The sequence below is a fragment of the Melanerpes formicivorus genome, unplaced genomic scaffold (genome assembly GCF_026170545.1).
Source record: "Melanerpes formicivorus ecotype bairdi unplaced genomic scaffold, bMelFor1.0.p_v2 SCAF_135, whole genome shotgun sequence".
Lineage (NCBI taxonomy): Eukaryota > Metazoa > Chordata > Aves > Piciformes > Picidae > Melanerpes > Melanerpes formicivorus.
This window is the reverse complement of record NW_027142487.1, coordinates 976,615-995,406: the sequence shown is the minus strand read 5'-3', so window position 1 is coordinate 995,406 and position 18,792 is coordinate 976,615. Positions and strand designations below refer to the sequence as shown.

Genomic DNA, 18,792 nt, shown 5'->3' with positions numbered 1-18,792 from the left:
TCCCCACCCCACAAGGCTTCTGTGGTAGCACTCTGCATCTGTTGTGCCTGGCTCTGTGCCTGGATGGAGTTGGGTTGGTCCAACCCCTGCCCCAGCACTGCCAGGTCCCCACTAAACCATGGCCCTCAGGACTGCATCTCCACATCTTTAAAACCCCTCCAGGGATGGGGACTGCAGCACTGCCCTGGGCAGCCTGGGCCAGGCCTGGACAACCCTTTGGGGAAAGCAATTGCTCCTCATGTCCAACCTAAACTTCCCCTGATGCAGCTCCAGGCCATTTCCTCTTGTCCTATGCTTCTTCCTTGGAGGAAGAGAGCAACCCCAGCTGGCTCCAACCTCCTTTCAGGAGGGAGTTGTAGAGAGGCAGAAGGTCTCCCCTCAGCTTCCTCTTTCCCGTGCTGAGCAATCCCAGTTCCCTCAGCTGCTTCTCACCTGCCTTCTTCTCCAAGAGTGGTCACCAGCTTGGTTGTGCTTCTCTGGACCTGCTTGAGCTCAGCAGTGTGCCTGAGAGCTGCTCCAATCCACGCTGTAAGCAGCCCTGGTGCAGGCTGTGGGGCTCACCCCTTTCCTCTGCCCGAGCCCAGGACCAGCCCTGGTGCAAGGCTCAGCCCAGGCACGGTGCCTGCTGCCTGTTAGCTCACCTGTCCCAGGACCTTGGAGCTGCCTTTGTGCATCCTTGGTGGCTTAAGGGAAGTCCACACTGGGTTAAGCCCAAGGTCCAAGCAGTGCCTTATGTTGGCTGGGGGTCTGGGAGGCCTGGACAGGCTTTAGGGGTCTTTGACTGGACTCTTCCTTGAGCCCCAAACCTGCTCAGCTGTGTTTAATGCTGGAAGTGGAGAGCTTCATTTTATTATTTATTTATATTTTTATTGGGTTTTTATATTTTTAATCTTTTCATTACATACTTTTTATTTTTTGTATATTTTTCAAGTATTTTTGAGATGTTCCCTTGTAGCAGTCTGGGTGAAGCCCCTAGAGCAGGGTGTGCCGTGGTGCTGGGGTCTCCTCCCCCCCCGAGCTCCCAGATGTTGGCACTGGAAGCTCCCTGCCTTCCCCCAGCCCTTTCCTGCCGCATCTGTGGGGAAGGTTGGGGATGGATGGTCCCGGTGGGGGCTCAGGGATCCTCCCTGCCTTTTCCTACGGAGGGGCAGTGTCCGAGGCAGGTGAATAGCCCCTGATTGTACGCAGAGGATGGAGCCGGCTCAGCCTTTTGACCAGTGAAGCCTTCCTGGGTCGGGATCCTGCGATCCTAATCTGCCTCCTCTCGCCGCACATCAAAGCCGCAGCCGCACGGCTCGGGGCCGGCGCAGCTCCCTCGCAGCGCTTCCTGCAGCAGGCTCTTCCCTGCCCAGGTGGCTGTCCTGCCGTGGACGACTGATTCCTTTCTGCTCCTCACCTCTGAGGCGAAGAAACTTAATCCCAGTATCGCTGCCAGCCCCGGAGTGGAGCTGCCGGTTTGGAAACCTCAGCCCCTTGTTGTCGCCCTGAAACACCAACCCGCGGCAGCCTTCCGCTGCCTGCTGCTCTGGCTGCCAGCCCCTACCCTGGGGTGGAGCAGACCTGTCATTAGGGCATTCATCTGGGGGCAGATCTGTCAGCTTCCTTCCCCTTCTCCTCTTTTGTTTCTCTAATTACTTTGATTGCATCTCTGTAGCCAGCCGAGGGGCTGGGGAGGCAGTGGGGTCCTCACCCCAGCCTGTCCCTGGCTCCTGCTCTCTGTAGGCTTTGGGAGAGGGAGGCAGCTGGGTTTGGATTTCCAAGTGGCAGCTGCTGCTGTCCTTAGGTCTGCAGGGAACTTCTCAGTCTGCTTTGCAGAGATGTCCCAGTGGCAGAGTGATTTTCAGGCTTTCCCTGCTGCTTGGTGCTCTGCAGCTCCCTGCCAGCGATGCTGGTAGCTCAGACTGGGGGCACTGAGCTGCAAAGCCCAGAGTGGGAGTAAAGCCTCTTCAAGCACACTTCAAGGGCTGGGCCACATCCCACAAGGAGTTTGTGTCCAATTTTCAGTAAACACAAGGAAGAAATTCATTCCAGTGGGGCTGGGGAGGCACTGGAGCAGGTTGCTTAGGGGGGCTGTGGGTGTCCCTTCCCTGGAGGTGCTCAGGGCCAGGCTGGATGAGGCCTTGAGAGCCTGGGCTGGTGGCAGGTGTCCCTGCCCATGGCTGGGGGCTGGAGCTGGATGAGCTTTGAGCTCCCTTCCAACCCAACCCATCCTATGAGTCCACAGACTCTGTGTCCAGCCTTCAGTAGCCAGGCAGTGGAAGGAGTCCTGGTGGGGCTGCGCTGTGCTCCCTGGGGGGCAATGACTGCACCTGGGGTACAGATGTGCTGTGGGGCTCTCCTGGGGTCATTCCAGCCTCTGCAATCCCTTGCTGTGACAGATTCTCCCTGTAGTTTAACCAGGGTGTTTGGCATCCTGAGGAGAGACCTTGACATGAACTATTTGTGACAGCATTTCTTGTCTCTTGTTTGTTGTTGTCCCCCCCAGGGGCTGATTAAAATCCGAGGGGATCCTTGCTGGAGAGACTTGACTTGCATGGATTATCACTATGAGGTGAGTGATCTGCACTTCCAAACTCATTTCTCTTGTCTGCTTTACCTTGCTAGAGGAGTTTTCCCTCCTGCCAGGCAGCTCTCCCTGCTCGCTTCCTTTATCATGGCCCCTCTGTCTCTGGCAGCACAGCCAGTGTCCAAGGGCCAGCTTGGTGATGCTGGTTTCCCCCCACACACACTTCCAAAAGCCAAATTTCTCTCCTCCCTTCCCCATCACAGCCTGGTTCAGGAGCAAACCTGAGCCCCACTGAGAAAAATCCCTCTGTAAACTTAGTCTGGAGAAGAAACTGAGGTGCTGGAGCAGGTCCAGAGAAGGGCAGCGAAGCTGAGGGGGGGTCTAGAGCACAAATCTTGAGGAGGAGCTGGGGCTGCTCAGCCTGGAGGAGAGGAGGCTGAGGGGAGACCACCTGGCTCTCTACAGCTCCCTGAAAGGAGGTTGGAGGGAGGTGGGAGTTGGTCTCTTCTAACAAGCAACAAATAACAGTGTGATAGGAAATGGTTTCAGGTTGCACCAGGGGAGGTTTAGATGGGGCATGAGGAACCATTTCTGCACTGAAGAAGTGGTCAGGGCCTGGCACAGGCTGCCCAGGGCAGTGCTGCAGTCACCATCCCTGCAGATGTTGCAGAAACCTGTGGCCATGGTACCTCAGGACGTGGCTGCTGGGCATGGTGGTGCTGGGCTGGTGGTTGGGACTTGACCTCAGAGGTGTTCTGTAGAGCACAGAAGGTTTCACTGGAGCTTAAGGGGAAAATTCTTTACTTTGAGGCTGCTGGAGCCTGGAGCAGGCTGCCCAGAGAGGTTGTGGAGTCTCCTGCTCTGGAGAGATCCCAGCCCCAGCTGGGTGTTGTGCCCCTGGGCAAGCTGCTGTGGGTGCCCTGCTGGAGCAGGGGCTTGGACTGGCTGACCCCCAGAGGTCCTTTCCAGCCCAGCCCTGCTGGGATTCTGTGGATTACTTGTGATGGGCCAGGCCTGCTGAGCTGTGGGAGCAGGGCTGCTCCTGCAGCACTGCACCAGGAGAGCTGCTCTTGGGTGCTGGGCACCACATTGCCACTCCTGTCCCAGGGCTGGGATTCCTCTTCCCCAGCCAGGAAGAAAAGCCATCATCAATTTCCCAGGTGCTGACACCTTCGGTTTTCCCTCCTGTGAGGGAGTTAACTGGTTGCACATTCTGAGATGGAGTTGTGCAGGTCCTGAGAGCTGCCTTTTGCCTTCCTAGCTTTAGTGCTCCCTTTTTTTGTTGCTCTAATGGGATTTCCCCCTCTGAATGGGAGCCTGACCTTGTACCGAGGGCTGCTGCTGGGTGAGCTCCTGTTGGGCCATCGATGTCCTCCTTTGTTCAGGCTGCAGAGACCCTTCAGCGCTGTCCTCCCTAATCCAAACACAAAGGCCACCGCAGGAAACTGCCTTTCGTTTTGGCCCGGGCCTCGGGGGGGCTCAGCACCGAGTGCTGCCAGGAGCCAGGCTGAGGAAACCCAGCGCCAAGGCAGCCCCCCGGCAGCCCCCCAGCGGCTCTGCTGCTGGCCTCAGCCCACAACACTCAGCCTGCACAATCCCAACTCTTTCAAATCAAACCCAGGATCAGTTCTGCAGCCCAGAAGGCTAATTAAGACCATTCCAGTTGTATCCATAATGTGGGAGCCTCAGCCTGGGCAAATCAATCTGGGGCAGGGGGGTGCAGAGCATGTGATCAATATCAGTTATTTTAATCCACACAAAAGAAACTTCAATAAAAGGGGGGAAAATGAGAGAGGCCAAAGTTTGTCCAGCAGACAAAGGACTGCAATTCACCTGCTGGCTTCAACCAGCCAGGGGGAGGAGGAAGAAAGTGGAGCTGGGAGATACCTCCAGGAGGGAAGGAGGGAGCTGGGAATCTGCTGGTAATTAGGATGATCAGAGTGGGTGTTGGACCAGCTCCTAGCTGGACTGGGGCCAAGCAGAGTCTGCTGTGATGTATGTTGGCCACCCCAGCTCTCCTGTCCCAGCCCTGAGCTGCAGTCCAAAACCTCCATGGGCTGCCCTGCCAAGAGAGCTGCTGCAGACACATGGCCTCCATCTCCTGCCTGGTGAGCACCTCCTGCACTATTTATTTGTAGTAGAGGCAGCAGCAGCTCTGCTTTTGTCAGGAGCCCTGTCTGGAGCACTCAGATGTTGTTATGGCTTGGCTAATTAAACAGAGCAGAGGGGCTTTCCCCTTCCTTTCTACTGTGCAGGGTCTCAGTCCCAGCCTGTATGGAGATCCTGCTCCTCAACTGAGGAGCCTCTGTTCTTAGGGGCTGTGTGAGCTGGAGAGGGGAATGGCAGAGCTCATGGTTTGCACAGAGAAGGTATTTTCCAAGCAGCTTAACTCAGCCCTGATCCCTGAGGGAGTAGATGGGCTCCATTAAGTGTGGAAGAGAAAGGCAGATGCTGATGGAGATGGGGAGGCTTTGCCACACCACCCTCTGCAGCCTGGCACATGGAAACTATCTGGGGGCTGGGGTGAGGGGTGGGGGTAGAACCACTCAGTGGGTTAATCATGGCTCTGGGTGCCAGGAGTCCCAGACTCTAATCCCAGCTTGGCAGGACACCATGAACAGGGAGTTTAACCAACTCCTGCATCAGTTGCTGTGCCAACATGGCCAGAGGCCCCCGGGGAGGTTTGCACTGGGGGGGTGTGCAGGCTGGGGCTCCTCATGCCCCGGTGGCCAGGGGCAGTGGTGTCCACAGTAGCATGAGCAAGTGGAGCTCTCTGAGTGGGGACTGGCAGGGGAAGTCCTGGTCTGACATGTGCTGGGTTTGCCATCATTTCCCTGCTGGCTGTGGCCAGAGGACTTCTTTCCCCTCTTGGAAGTCCCAGTAGAAGCTTTGGGGTTTTGCTCAGTGGAACCTGTTTGTGATGCAGTTCCTGTGGAGAGAAGCTGCTTCTGGGCTGGAGGGCTGTTTGTCATCAGGGTTATGAGGCACTGATCTGCTGTGTACACAATGGTTTGCAACCCTGCCTGTGGTGGTTTGCAGGCTGGAGCTGGAGCTCTGCCTCCAGCGGGGCGCGTGGCGCACACCCCACGGCCTCCAGCGGCATCCCAGGCTCCCTCCCCGTGTGAGCCCTGCCTGCCCTGCCTCCTCCACAGCTCCTCCTTCATCTAGAGTGTGGCAGCCCCCTGCACAGCCAGGCTGCCGTGAGCACCAGGGCAAAAGTCTGCTGGGGAAGGTTTCCTGCCCCCTGAGGCCTTGTTTGGAGCAGGATGTTGCCCAGGCAGGGGCTGCAGGAGCTTCCTCAGCACTGCTGGTGGGTGCCAGCTCTGAGAGCCATGCATGCCATGGGGGAGCAGCAGCTCCTTCCCCAGGGGCCTCTTAGCACTGCCCCTTGTGCCAAGCTGTATCTGGCCCAAGCTTTGCTGGTTCTGGGTGTGCTGCTTACCTGCCATGAGCAGTGTCCTAGTGGGCTCCACACGGAGAAAATCCTCTCCTGCAAGACTCAGGCTCCTCAGCAAGCCTGCAGCTCTCTGTCCCCTAGCCTGCAGGGCTCCTTGTGAGCAGATGCCTTGGCTTGGGGCAGCTCTGAGTACAGATAAGTAATTCAGTGGAGCTGTGAGCTCGGCTGCTGCTGGTGGTCTTGGCAGAGCAGCTGGGCAGATACCTTAATGCTCTGGAGATGGGCACAGTCCTACATGGTCACATCCAGAGTGTCTCCCCCTGGGCCACTGCAGAAGTCATAGACATAGGATGGCTTGGGCTGGAAGGGACCTTCAGGATCATCTCCCCTGCCATGGCTGCTCAAAGCCTCCTCACCTTAAACACTTCCAGGCTTGAGGAGTCCACAACTTCTGTTCCAGTGTCTCACTGGAGGATCTCTCACCACCCTCACAGTAAAGAACTTCTTCCTAGTGCCCAATCTAAATCTCTCCTGCTCTGGTCTCACACCATTCCCCCTCTTCCTGTCACCACAGGCCCTTACCAAAAGTCCCTCTCCAGCTCTCCTGCAGCCCCCTTCAGGTCCTGGCTGCTCTGAGGTCTCCCTGGAGCCTTCTCTTCTCCAGGCTGAACAGCCCCAGCTCTCAGGCTGTCCTTGTAGGGGAGGTGCTCCAGCCCTGAGGGCTGCCATCCACTGATGCATTTTAATCATGCCTGCCAGAGCATTGTTGCTTTTTAATTACAGACAGAGATCTTGTAAAATTCAGCCACCAACTGGTAGGAACAGCTGCTGAGGCAGCTGCTGGGGCAGGAGAGTGTGAGGGGGAGAGTGCTGCTGGGCAGCCTCCTGCCTGCCAGCTTTGCACCCAGGCTGCACAGGAGCTGCTGAGCACATCCAGAGTCCCTCCTGTCCTGATGGCCTGCCCTCAGAGTGTGGTGTGAGCCCTGCCATGGGCCATGCCAGAGGCTGGTGGCCTTCCTGCTCGGTGCTGAACACCTTCCATTGGTGTCTTTAATTGTAAGATAACTTCTTGAAGTGGTGTTCTGGAGGGAGTGTTTTGAGCAGCTCTGGGAGGAGCAGAGGCTGAGAGCCCTGGGGCTGAGAGCCTGCAGCAGAGCAGCCCCAGAGGGGAGCTGAGCAATGCTCAGCAAGAGCTAAAGGCTGGGGGGCAAGAGGCTGGGGCCAGACTCTGCTCAGTGGTGCCCAGGGACAGCACAAGGGGCAGGGGGCACAAACTGGAACCCAGGAGGTTCCATCTGAGCAGGAGGAGAAACTTCTTTGTTGTGAGGCTGCTGGAGCCTGGAGCAGGCTGCCAGAGAGGTTGTGGAGTCTCCTCTGGAGAGCTTCCAACCCCCCTGGGCACTGTGCCCCTGGGCAAGCTGCTGTGGGTGCCCTGCTGGAGCAGGGCTTGGATGGGTGATCCCCAGAGGTCCCTTCCAGCCCCACCAGGCTGGGGCTCTGTGAGAGCCTTTTACCCAAGGGTTTCTCAGGGGACTGCATCCCTTGCTGCAGAAGGCCAGGCTGAGGCAGACTCACTGCTGACACAAAGATGATGCAGCTGCATAAAGGGAGACAAAAACTGCTTCCAAAGCAACAAAAATCTTGTCAGGGCTGGAAGCAGACTCAGGATTTGCTTCCCTGCTGTGGACTTCTCCGTGGGTTCTGGGGGGGTTTGGTTGCCACAAAGCAGGGAAGCCTGAAGGACTTTGCTGAAGCAGCCCCCAGTGACTCCCCCAGGCCCGTTGGGGTTCTGAAGCTGTCAGTGCAGCTGGGCACAGCTTTGTTCTTCACATAAGGCTCTGCACAGCCCCAAAGGTCACTTCTGGTTCCTACAAATTGTCACTAATTACTCTGGCACTGCTCCCCTCAAAGGGAGGCTGTCAGTCAGGGCTCCAGCTCCTGGCCTGCAGCACCTCTCCTGTTCCTGGAGGAGCTCTGAGCAGCACAATGTCTTTTGTAGCTAATTAGGGGCTTGCTGACTGATAGCTGTGCTGATAAGGGTGAGAAGGAAGCTCCAACTGCTCTGTAACTGCCCCTTGATGTCTTGTCTCCCTTCTCTCTGCTGGATGAGACCTTGTTAGAGTGTTCATCTACCTCTTCCAACCTGTTGTGACAGAAGTAAAGCACATCCAGGACCTCGGTGTGCTCAGTCAGCCCATGTCCTGCTGTCCCAGTCCCTGCTGTCCCAGGATGGGCTCTATTCCAATAGTTTTCCCTGCTGGAAGCAAAACTGTTCCAATGCTCTCAGCTTGGCAGAGGCTGCCCAGAGGGGTGGTGGAGTCACCCCCGCATGAGGTGGCCAAGGCAAGCATGGCAATGGTGCTTCAGGGCTTGGTTAATGGCCACGGTGGTGTTGGGCTGGTGGCTGGACTGGATGATCTCAGAGGTCTTTTCCAGCTGGAACAGCTCTGTGATCCTGTGAAGTGTGTGAGGGTGCAGATCCTTACAGGCCCAGCCCTCAGCTTCAGGGTGCTGGAGCCCTGGGGCAGCTGCCCAGAGAGGTGGGGGAGGCTCCCCTGCAGACATTCCAAACCCACCTGGATGTGTTCCTGGGTGACCTCTAGGTGAAGCTGCACAGGGCTTGGTCTCAATGACCTTCAGAGGTCTCTTCCAAGCCCAACCATTCTGTGACTGATTCTCCCCTCCCTGCACTCTTGCCCCAGAGGAGCCAAAGGCCACAGCTGAGGAATCCTCTGCAAGGAGACACCCAGGTCCTGCCTGCCCCTTCAGACGCAGGTTGCTTGCATCTCCTGCTGGGAAAGCAAACTGCTCCTGGGGCTGAGGTGACTGCTGCCCCAGGGAAGAGCAGGATTGTCTTCAGCTCTCTGTTGCTTTGGTGGTTTCTGCTTTTCCCCATTTGACTCTGGAGAGATGACCTTCCCAGGGGCATGGTTGGCAGAGCAGTCTGTCGCTGCTCAGGGGGAGTCTGGAGCTGGGGCTTAGCTGCTTGCTTCTGCTCTCTGCTGATTTGCATGAGGTCAGTGCTGGTGCTGGAAGAAGGGCCAACTCCTGCCCTTGCCTGGGCCCAGTTAGGGCACAAGATCCATCACAGGGTAAGGGCATGAGGCAAGGATTCTGGCAGATAAACGTCCACACGACAGCAACAGCTGCTCGTGGTGTGCCTGGGGGTCGTAGCAGGCTGCTGGGAGAAGCTCTCCTTGTGAGACAGGCTGCAGATGAGTCCCAGGTGCTTGGCAGGGGAGGCAGGAGGAGACCTCTGACTGCAACCTGCCAGAGATGTTTGGTATTCCCAACTTGGAGCTCAGCTCTGTTCCAATAATAGTTTAATCCCAGAGTTCCAGCACGGGGAGCCAGGCTGGGGAAGGGTCTGGAGAGCAGGGCTGGGGAGGAGCAGCTGGGGGTGTTCAGCCTGGAGAAGAGGAGGCTGAGAGGAGGCCACCTGGCTCTCTACAACTCCCTGCAAGGGGACTGGGGCCAGGTGGGAGCTGGTCCCATCTCCCAAGGAACAAGGGATAGGACAGGAGGAAATGGCCTCAAGCTGCAGCAGGGCAGCTTTAGGTTGGGCATTAGAAGAAAATTCTTCACTGAAAGGGTTCTCCAAGAGTGGCCCAGGCTGCCCAGGGCAGTGGTGCAGTCCCCAGCCCTGGGGGGGTGTTGAAGCCATAGAGATGTGGTGCTGAGGGCCATGGTTTAGAGCCAGACTTGGCAGGGTCAGGGGATGGTTGGGCAGGAGGGTCTGAAAGGGCTTTTCCCACTGCAAAGCTGCTCCTTGTGTTCCTCCACCCCAGCTGTGCACAGCCAGGCACTCACCACTGACCTGGGCAGCCTCTGCCTCTCCCTGTGCTGGCACCAGGCAGGTGAGTGCCTCCTGCCCCTTGGCTCCCCCAGCCTCATCCCCAGCAGTATCAGACCAGCATGGAACCAGGAGAAGCTTGGTGGAAATGCTTCCCCCCAGGGAGCTGTCTCTGGGGAGCCCTTTGGGGGTCTTGGGGCAGAGGGGGCAGTGCTCCCTCCCCAGTGCTGGGCCCAGCAGCAGCAGCAGTGTCAGTCAGGGGCTGGCAGAGCCTTGGGAGGATGCCAGGAGGGTTTGCAGCAGTAACACAATTCCTCTTCCTGGCTTCTCTTCTGTTTTTCTTAAGGATTTGTTCTGAGCCTGGTGAAAGCTTCCTGCACCACGATTGGATTTCATCTCTTCCTTACACTCTCCCACTGCTCCAGACTCCCCTGCAGACCACCCAGGACCCTCAGGCCTCGCTGTGCTGCTCTTTCCCCTTCCTTTCCCCTCCACCCACCTGGGTTTTCTTTCCATCCTAATCAAGTTAATTCTTACAACCCACTTCAGCAGCTCTCCCTCCAGGCTCTGACTCTCTACCTGCCTGTTGTCCTGGCCACTGGAGAAGGTCCCCAGCAGGAATGATGCTGCCTGCTCTCCCCTCTGCCTGCCAGGGGGCTGTGGGGCAGAAGCTGCTGCTCCTGCAGCGTTCAGGAGCCAGGAGGTTTGTCTGCTTTAGAGAGAGCAGAGGCAATGCTCCCAGCTCTGCTTACACTGTGGCTTATGAGCTGCTCAGTGGTGTGCCTTAAGGAGTCTACAGAGAGTAGGTGACAAACTTCAGTGCTCTTTGGAAGAGAGAGGAGAGGGGATGGTGGGAGAAGAAAGTGTAAGAGCTTTGCAGCCTGTCCAGGTAGCAGTGCTTGGGGCCAGCTGGGTCAAGGGAGTCAGGGAATTGCTGGAGAGAGGCAGCAGAGTCTACAAAGCTGCTGAGGGGCCTGGAGCAGCTCTGGGAGGAGCAGAGGCTGAGAGCCCTGGGGCTGAGAGCCTGCAGCAGAGCAGCCCCAGAGGGGAGCTGAGCAATGCTCAGCAAGAGCTAAAGGCTGGGGGGCAAGAGGCTGGGGCCAGGCTCTGCTCAGTGGTGCCCAGGGACAGGTCAAGGGGCACAAAGTGGAACCCAGGAGGCTCTACCTGAGCTGGAGGAGAAAGTTGTTTGGTGTGAGGCTGCTGGAGGCCTGGAGCAGGCTGCCCAGAGAGGCTGTGGGGTCTGGAGTGATTCCACCCCCCTTGGCCATTGTGCCCCTGGGCAAGCTGCTGTGGGTGCCCTGCTGGAGCAGGGGGGTTGGAGTGGGTGATCCCCAGGGGTCCCTTCCAGGCTCCCCATGCTGGGGGCTGGGAGCAGAGCACCAGCTCTGTGCATGAATGAGTTAACAGGCAGGGCTCTGCGGCGCTGCGCTCGCCGGCGTGTGCGCCCGGCTGACCTTTCATCTCCCAGCATAAATCACTTTCCAGTCCTATTATTTGTAAGATCCTACAGGCTTGCAAGTGCACAAAAGAAGCCTTTGTCTCTTATTAATTTAATTTATAGGTTAAAGTTTCAAATCAGTGGCAAGCAGGAGCTGATTTACTGTTCACTTCAGGAATGGCAGCTCTGGAGAGCCCGGCGGGCTGGGGCCTGCTCCAGGCTGGGAGGTGCAATTAGCAGCTTCTCTAATTGTCTCCCATGTAATGCACTTGGCTTATCCTGCTTGGTGTGAGGGGAGAGCTCGCTGTGGATTAGCCCTTTCAGCCCCAGAAACTTCACAGATCAGTACAGCCACTGATCTGCCTCCTGTTGGCAGGGTGGCAGGAGGAATGTTTCCAGGCAGCTGGAGTTGCCCTTTCCTGTGCAGAGCCTTTGAGTGGTTGGGGTTGGAAGGCATCTCCAAAGGCTTCTCCTCCTGCTCTTCAGATGGAGCCTCCTGGGTTCCACTTTGTGCCCTTGTGCTGTCCCTGGGCACCACTGAGCAGAGCCTGGCCCCAGCCTCTTGCCCCCCAGCCTTTAGCTCTTGCTGAGCATTGCTCAGCTCCCCTCCGGGGCTGCTCTGCTGCAGGCTCTCAGCCCCAGGGCTCTCAGCCTTTGCTCCTCAGAGCTGCTCCAGACCCCTCAGCACCTTCCCAGCCTCCCCTGGACTCTCTCCAGCCCTTCCCTTTCTCTCATGAGCTGGGGAGCCCAGACCTGGACCCAACACTCCCTCTGTGGCCTCCCTAGGGCAGAGCAGAGGTGGGGACTGGGCTGCAGGACCCTGCTTTCCATTCTCAGGAGTGTTCCCAGCTGCATTTCAGCCCTGTGGGGTTCCTGGGTAAGCAAATCTGTAGCCAGTTTCCCTAATCTGTCTCCTAAGACCTGCAGACCAAGGCCTGAGACTTTCATGTCCTTGCTGTCAAACCAGAGCCAAGGTTTGGAGTGCTCCAGGCGCTCCCTGGAAGCCCCCAGCCCTTGGCCAGCCTGCATGGAGGTGCAGGGGCTGTGGCTTGCTCCCCTGGCAAGCCTGCTGGCAGTAGCTGTGTGCAGCAATGTCATCTGCCTGAGCCAGGCTCAGGAATTCCTGAGGCTTATCTGCCTTTCCCCAGGATCATGTCCTTCCCCTTCCCCTGCAGCCTGGCCACCCCCAGGCCTGGAAGGGGTTGGATTGCTTCAGCATTCATCAGGCCACCTGGCAGGGCTGGCCTGGGTCCTGCCCGATCAGCCTGGGGCAACACTGAGTTTCCAACTGTTGTGTTGGATCCCCTGGGGGGTGACAGAAGCTGGGCAGGCTCTGCACTCAGTGCAGGGCTTGAAGGAGCCCAGCTCAAGGTGGGTGCCTGCCTTTGCCCCAGCCAAGGGCTGTGTCAGGGCTTCCCAGCAGCTGCTCAGCTTGGAGGACAAGCAGGGAGAAGGTTTCTCTTCTCAGTGCCTTCTTCAGGGCAGCTGCTGGCATCTGGAGTCCTGCTCTTGGTTCTGCACCTAGGCTCAGCACTGCAAGCCCTTGGCTGCCTTGGTGAGTTGGCACCAGCACCCCTTGCCTACCCATGGCTTCCCTCAGCAGCAGAGACAAGGAAGATATTCTCTGTGCTGAGGGTGGTGAGACCCTGGCACCAGCCCAGAGAGGTGGCAGAGGGCCCAGCCCTGGCACCATCCCAGCTCAGGTTGCTTGGGGCTCTGAGCAGCCTGCTGCAGCTGTCCCTGCTGGCTGCAGGTCTGGATGACCCAACCCAGGCTGGCACTGCAGGACTCTGATTGCTGCCTCATCTTCTGGGTGCCAGGCTGTGCCCCCTGCAGCCATGGGGAGCTTGGGGAGCTGGCAGCCAGCAGCTGCTGGACCTTGCTTCTACCAGAGGGTGCTTGGGAGTCACAGAATCATAAAGCCATGGGGTCAGCAGGGCACCAGAAGACCTTCAAGATCAAGTCCAAGCCTTACCCCAGCACCAGCATCCAGCCTGAGCCTCCCCTGGCACAGCTTGAGACTGTGTCCTCTTGTTCTGGAGCTGGCTGCCTGGGAGAAGAGAGCAGCCCCCAGCTGGCTACAGCCTCCCTCCAGGCAGGCTGCCCCTTCCCTTTGGCAGACACTTGCAGAGACCAAGTTTCCAGGGGCTGAGCCTTTCATCCTGGCAGGCACTGCTCTGGATTCCACCATGGTCTGGGCTGGGGCTGGCCCTGAGAGCCTGCTTGAGGAGTTTGTACCCAGAAACAGAGCTGACAGAGCAGATCCAGTCCATGAACACCCTCTGCTCCCAGCCTCTTTGGGCAGCAGTGCAGGCTTCCAGGAGGCTTCCTGCTCCATCCAGGGTGGGATGGCTTTAATTTGCCAGTTCAGATGTTCCTGACTTCTCCTGGACTTCTAGTGTTTCCCCTGCTAGGAAATCCTATCTGTCACCTAAGCAGGAGCTGTTTGGGCTGGGGGCTTGTAGGAGAGCTCTCAGGAATGACTTTCTCCAGCACCTCAGTTCACTTTACACTGCACACTGAAGAGCTCCTTCCCTTTGGGTTAGGCCAGGTTACACCCTCTCCTCCTTGGAAGAACAAAGGGCTGTCTGTTGTGGGGGGCTGAGGGAGAAGCTGGAAGTGATGCTGCAGGCAGGCAGGATGAGGGGTGGGAGTCTGGGCTGTGTTTCACGTTCAGGGGGTGAGGAGCAATGAGAGCACTGCAGGAGAACAGGACTCAGACACCCCCTGGAGCAGATGTGGCAATAGCCAGGCTGCTTTGAGCTCAGGGGGTTGGCTGTGTTCCCTTCTGGGACCCTGTGGTGGCTCTCTGTGGTTTGGGGAGGCTGGATCCTGCGGTCCTGGGAGGGGGCAGGGGGGTCAGGAGGGTCAGTGCTGCCCCTGGGCTGTGCTGGTGCCTGCCAGCAGCTCCCCCTGGGCTCCTGCACCTCCTGCCCCACTGAGGCTGTCTCCAGGAGTGCCACCTGGTGCCTCCCCTTCACACCAGAGCACCTCAGCCCCTTCCTCCTGGGGGCAGGGAAGGCTTCCACTGCCTTGTTTGGTTGTGCCAAGCCCAGGGCTTGTGCCAGGAGTTTTGTTCCAAGTTCCTTGCTGGCTGCTGGGCTTGAGCCTGTGGAGTGAGCATGAGCTGCAAGGTGGCAGACTCCTGGCAGAGGTTGATGTGCATGCTGCAAGGGGAGGCTGTGGTGCTGGCCTGGTGCCTGGCAGGGGCAGGCTCTGCAGGGGCTGCACCAGCCTTGTGTGCAGGCAGGCAGTCCCCTGGCTTCTGGCTGCCAGGGCACTGGTGGGAGCTGGGCACCAAGGGCGGCTGCACCTTCCCCAGGAGCTCTCAGGGCAGCTCCCAGGCTGCAGAAGTGACTTTGTCAGAGGCAGTCTGTGGCCTGCTGGCTGCTGAACCGTGGCCATGCCCTCTGCTAGCAGATGTGGCTGCTCCTTGCTCTCCCTGACAGGCTGCTCCGTGGAGTGCCCCCCGTGGGCTGAGTGCTGAGGGGCAAACTCTTGGCTTGAAAGGTTCCTTCCCAGTCTGCTGGCTCAGAGAGTGGCCTTTGTTCCCTGGACTCCAGTGGGGCAGTTGCTGGGGCAGGACAGTGCCCTGGGCTGGCTGGTAGGAGGGGTGAGGTGGGTAGAAGAATGACCTCATTGTTCCCCCTGGCCATGTGTGCAGTGCACCCACGGAGGGGCTGCTTCCATGGGGGGCTGCTTCCATGGGGGGCTGCTTCCATGGGAGGCTGCTTCCATGGGGGGCTGCCAGGTTTCCCCTCATGTGCAGGGGGAGGAGGAGCCAGCCACTGGGCTCTGTCCCAGAGGCCTTTGTGCTGACCCCCAAAGGTCATCAAGATTTTATAGCCTTTGCCTTTGGTGGGTTTGGCTCTGCTGGGAGGGTGCCCAGCTGCCCATGGGCACATCCTGAGGCAGCTCTGAGTTGTGCCACACTCTGCCAGCCTGTGCCAGGGCTGTGTGGTTGGAGCCTGAATCTGCCCTTCTGGTGCTTGTTCTGTTCCTGTACAGCAGCACAGCACTGCTGATTCCTCTGCTGGTCTGGGGCTGGTTGGGGTTGGGTTTGCATGTTTCATGTGCTGCACATCTCCTGCCCCAGTGCAGAGAGGGAGGCAGCCAAGTCCCCTGTGCAAATGAGGCACACCATCTGCTCTTTGGGCCTGGAAGCAAGTCCCCTCTGGTGCTTTCCTTGAGGGGGTGTGTGGGCAGCCAGCTGGAGCAGTGGTGGTCCACAGGAGCATCTCAGCCAGGTGGGCACTGGAAGGCACCTCTGGAGATCATCCAGTGCTGCAGCAGGGGCACCCCCAGCAGCTTGCCAGGACAGCCCATTGCACCCATGCCCACATAGCAGTGGAAGATGTTCCACAGCCAGTGCTCTTGTGGCAAAACACTGCCACTCCTGGGGTGGAATGGAGGTCAGAGCAGTGTGGAGCTTCCCCTCAGCAGGGGGAGTGGGGCAGCTGTTCCTGCTCTTCCCTGTTGGTTTGAGATAGGAAATGCTCCTGTGGAGCCAGACCCCAGCAGGGTCTCCTCTGGGCATCACCCAGTCCAACCCCCCTGCTGCAGCAGGCACCCACAGCAGCTTGCCCAGGGGCACAGTGCCCAGGGGGGGTTGGAAGCTCTCCACAGCCTCTCTGAGCAGCCTGCTCCAGGCCCCCAGCAGCCTCACACCAAAGAACTTTCTCCTCCTGCTCAGGTGGAGCCTCCTGGGGTCCAGCTTGTGCCTGCTGCCCCTTACCCTGTGGCTGGGCACCTCTGGCCATAGGCTGGCCTCATCCCCAGGACCTGCACCCTTAGGTACTTAGCTGCAGGACTTCAGCAGGCAGGGGGAAGCTGTGCCCCCGGGCAGCACGGCAGGGCAGCATGGCAGGGCAGCCCTTGTGCAGCCCTCGGAGCTGTCACGCCTCTTAGCTGCTGCTTGTTTATTAGAGGGGGGGAAAGGGGGGGAAAAGAGGAGAGAAGGCCACAAATAAAGCAGTGTCACAAGATCCTGCTTGTAATTGAGGGTCCTAAATGAATTAGCCATGGTGAATGTTCTGCATGGCTCTCCCTCTCCCCGAAGAAGGATCTCTTTGTGCATCAGGGCCGCAGGCTGCCGGGGCAGGATCCACACATGAAACACCTGAGGGCATCCCGGGGCCTTTGCCTCCCTCTCATCTTTTCACACTTCTCTTCCCCTTTCCCTGCCTGTCCTCTCAAATTCTTTGGCTGGGAGGCTTTCCTGATGTCTCTTTTCAGAGCCTCTCCCTCTTCAGCTCCCTCACACTTCCCTTCACGCCTCTAAACCCCACGGCAGCAGCAGTGCTGCCTCCATGGTGTGATGCTGACAGCAGAGCTGGTGCCCTGCAGCCCCAGAGCTCTGCAGGCTGCTGCTGCTCTTCCATGCTCTGGGGCTGCTCCTCTCACTCCTTTGCCACTGGTTTGACTGCTGGGAATGTCACACTTTGTGCTGCTTGTGCCCCTCTGCTGTGCTGCTTCACCTGGGGCCTGCTGGCTCCTCTTTGGATTTGCTTTGTGCTGGAATCATTCAGGTCAGAAGAGGTTTCCAAGCTCACCCAGCCCAGCCACCCCCACAGCACCACCCTGGCCACTGAACCCTGCCCCAGAGTTCCAGTGGCTGCAGGTTCCTTGGACACCTCCAGGGCTGGGGACTCCACCACCTCCCTGGGCAAGCTCCATCCATGTTTTGGGAGAGTTGGTCCTGGTTTGCTCCTCACCTCTTGGCTGAACTTTGCCTTCTGACTGTGGCTTGCAGCCTGAGCCTTGGCTTGTGAGGGAGCTGGCAGGAGCCTTTCCCCACCCCTCATATCCCCCATTTCACAGAGTGCTTGGGGCTGGAAAAGACCTCTGGAGATCATCCAGTCCAGCCCCTGCCAGGGCAGGGCACCCAGGGACACATCCAGCCAGGTCTGGAATGCCTGCAGAGATGGAGACTCAGCACCTCTCTGCCCAGGGCTCTGCCACCCTTCAGTTACAGAGGTTCCTCCTCATCTCTGGATGGAACTCCTGATGCTGCTCTTTGTGCCCCTTGCCCTGTCACTGGGCACCACTGAGCAAAGCCTGGTCCTATCCTGCTGACACCCACCCTGTAAGTATTGATCAGCACTGCTCAGATCCCCCTCAGGCTGCTCTCCTCCAGACTAGACAGAGGGGGATCTGCAGCTGGGGAGTGGAATGTGTCCCTCAGCCCCCAGATAAATCAGGATGGGAAGTGTCAGGGCAAGTGATCCAGCAGCTGTGCCACCAAGCTCTCAGTGATTGCTCCCAGGCAAGCATTGGTCCAACACAGCAAATCTGGGGACCTGCTGTGGGCACAGCCATGCTGCTGCAGGTTGTCCCTGAGCTCCTTGCAGCTCCTGCAAGCCCTGCAGCTGAGCATCCTCCCCTGGCAGTCATCTCCTGAGGGCTCTGTGCTCTCGGAGAGCACTGGGAGCCGCTCCAGCTGCAGCTAACCCTAGGGAGAGGTAAATCCAGGGCAAGCCCAGTTCCCTCCCAGCCAACCCACCAGGACAGCCTGGGAACCTGCCTGCAATCTGTTCCAGTTGTGAACTTACCATCAGGCCTCACCCTGCTACCCTCTTACTGCTCTGGGGGCTGCTTCAGCTCAGCCTGCTGGGCGTGAGCGTGACCTCCCTGCCCCGCTCGGTGCCATCCTGTGCTGCAGGCAGAGCAGGCTGACTGAGCTCCACAGCCCCTTCTGTGCCATGGGCTTTGGATGGCAGTCACTGGAGTAATTCATGGTGCAGCCCAGCCCTGCCTGGCCTGAGCACTGGAGACATATTTCATGGAGGCAGTAATGAGCCTGAATTTCAGGTGGGCGTCCTCTGCCCTCCACAACAGGGCTGCCACTCTGTTTGCTCAAGGAAATGAGAGCCAGCAATGAGCATGCTGGGGGGGGGGGGTTTGGGGGGGGGTTGGGGGGTGTGTGTGTGTTTAGAGAGAAACTCAACCAAAGAAAAAGGGGGTGGGGTTGGGGGGGGAACCCCTTCCCCCCTCCCAAGAGCCTCCTGAGCGGAGGAGTTTGGTGCATGATTGATGTTTAGTGGCTGGATTGGGTTTTATTTCTTTCTTTCCTTGTGACCATGTCTCCAGTCATCCATCCCCAGCCACGAGGGAGACATTTCTGTTCCCAGTGTGTTCTCCCAGCTTTAATTGTGGGAGCTGGGTGTGTGCAGGCATGTTGCTGGAGGTAATTGGCTGAGGGTCACTGCCTGCCCCCGAGATCTATGGGCACACTAATCAGGGAATAATTTCAGCCCAGGCTGAAGCTGCCAATAAAAGTTGTAAAAGTTAATTTTATAGGAGCTGGTACCACATAGCAGGGAGTGGGGCTGGGGGTAGGCTTGATTTGCTGTGCCCAGTGACACTTTTATGGTGGCTTATTATTGTTGTTGTTGTTTGTGTTTTAAGTGGAACCTGGGGCAGAAGGGGGAAGGAGGAAGGGTTGAGCCCTGGGCTGGTTAGCAGTGTGTGCAGATGGATCACAGCTCCTCCAGCTAGGAGGAGTTTCTCAAGTGACCTCAGCTGCAGAGCTGCTCCAACCCCCTGAGCACTTTCCTGGCCCTGCTCCATCAGCTCCAGCTCCTTCCTGTGCTGAGGGCTCCAGAGCTGGCCACAGCCCTGCAGGTGAGGCCTGAGCAGAGGAGCAGGATCCCTCT

At 58.3% G+C, this 18,792-nt stretch overlaps 1 protein-coding gene across 2 annotated transcripts in view; it reads left to right on the top strand.

Annotated features, from left to right (window-relative positions):
- The window catches only part of LOC137456702 (lipase maturation factor 1-like), a 177,988-nt gene that overhangs the window by 74,276 nt on the left and 84,920 nt on the right, over positions 1-18,792 (top strand). For both annotated transcript variants that reach the window (XM_068168281.1, XM_068168282.1), the window contains one exon: positions 2,486-2,551. In XM_068168281.1, the coding sequence (XP_068024382.1) occupies positions 2,486-2,551 (66 nt within the window). The remainder of the gene's footprint in view (positions 1-2,485; positions 2,552-18,792) is intronic.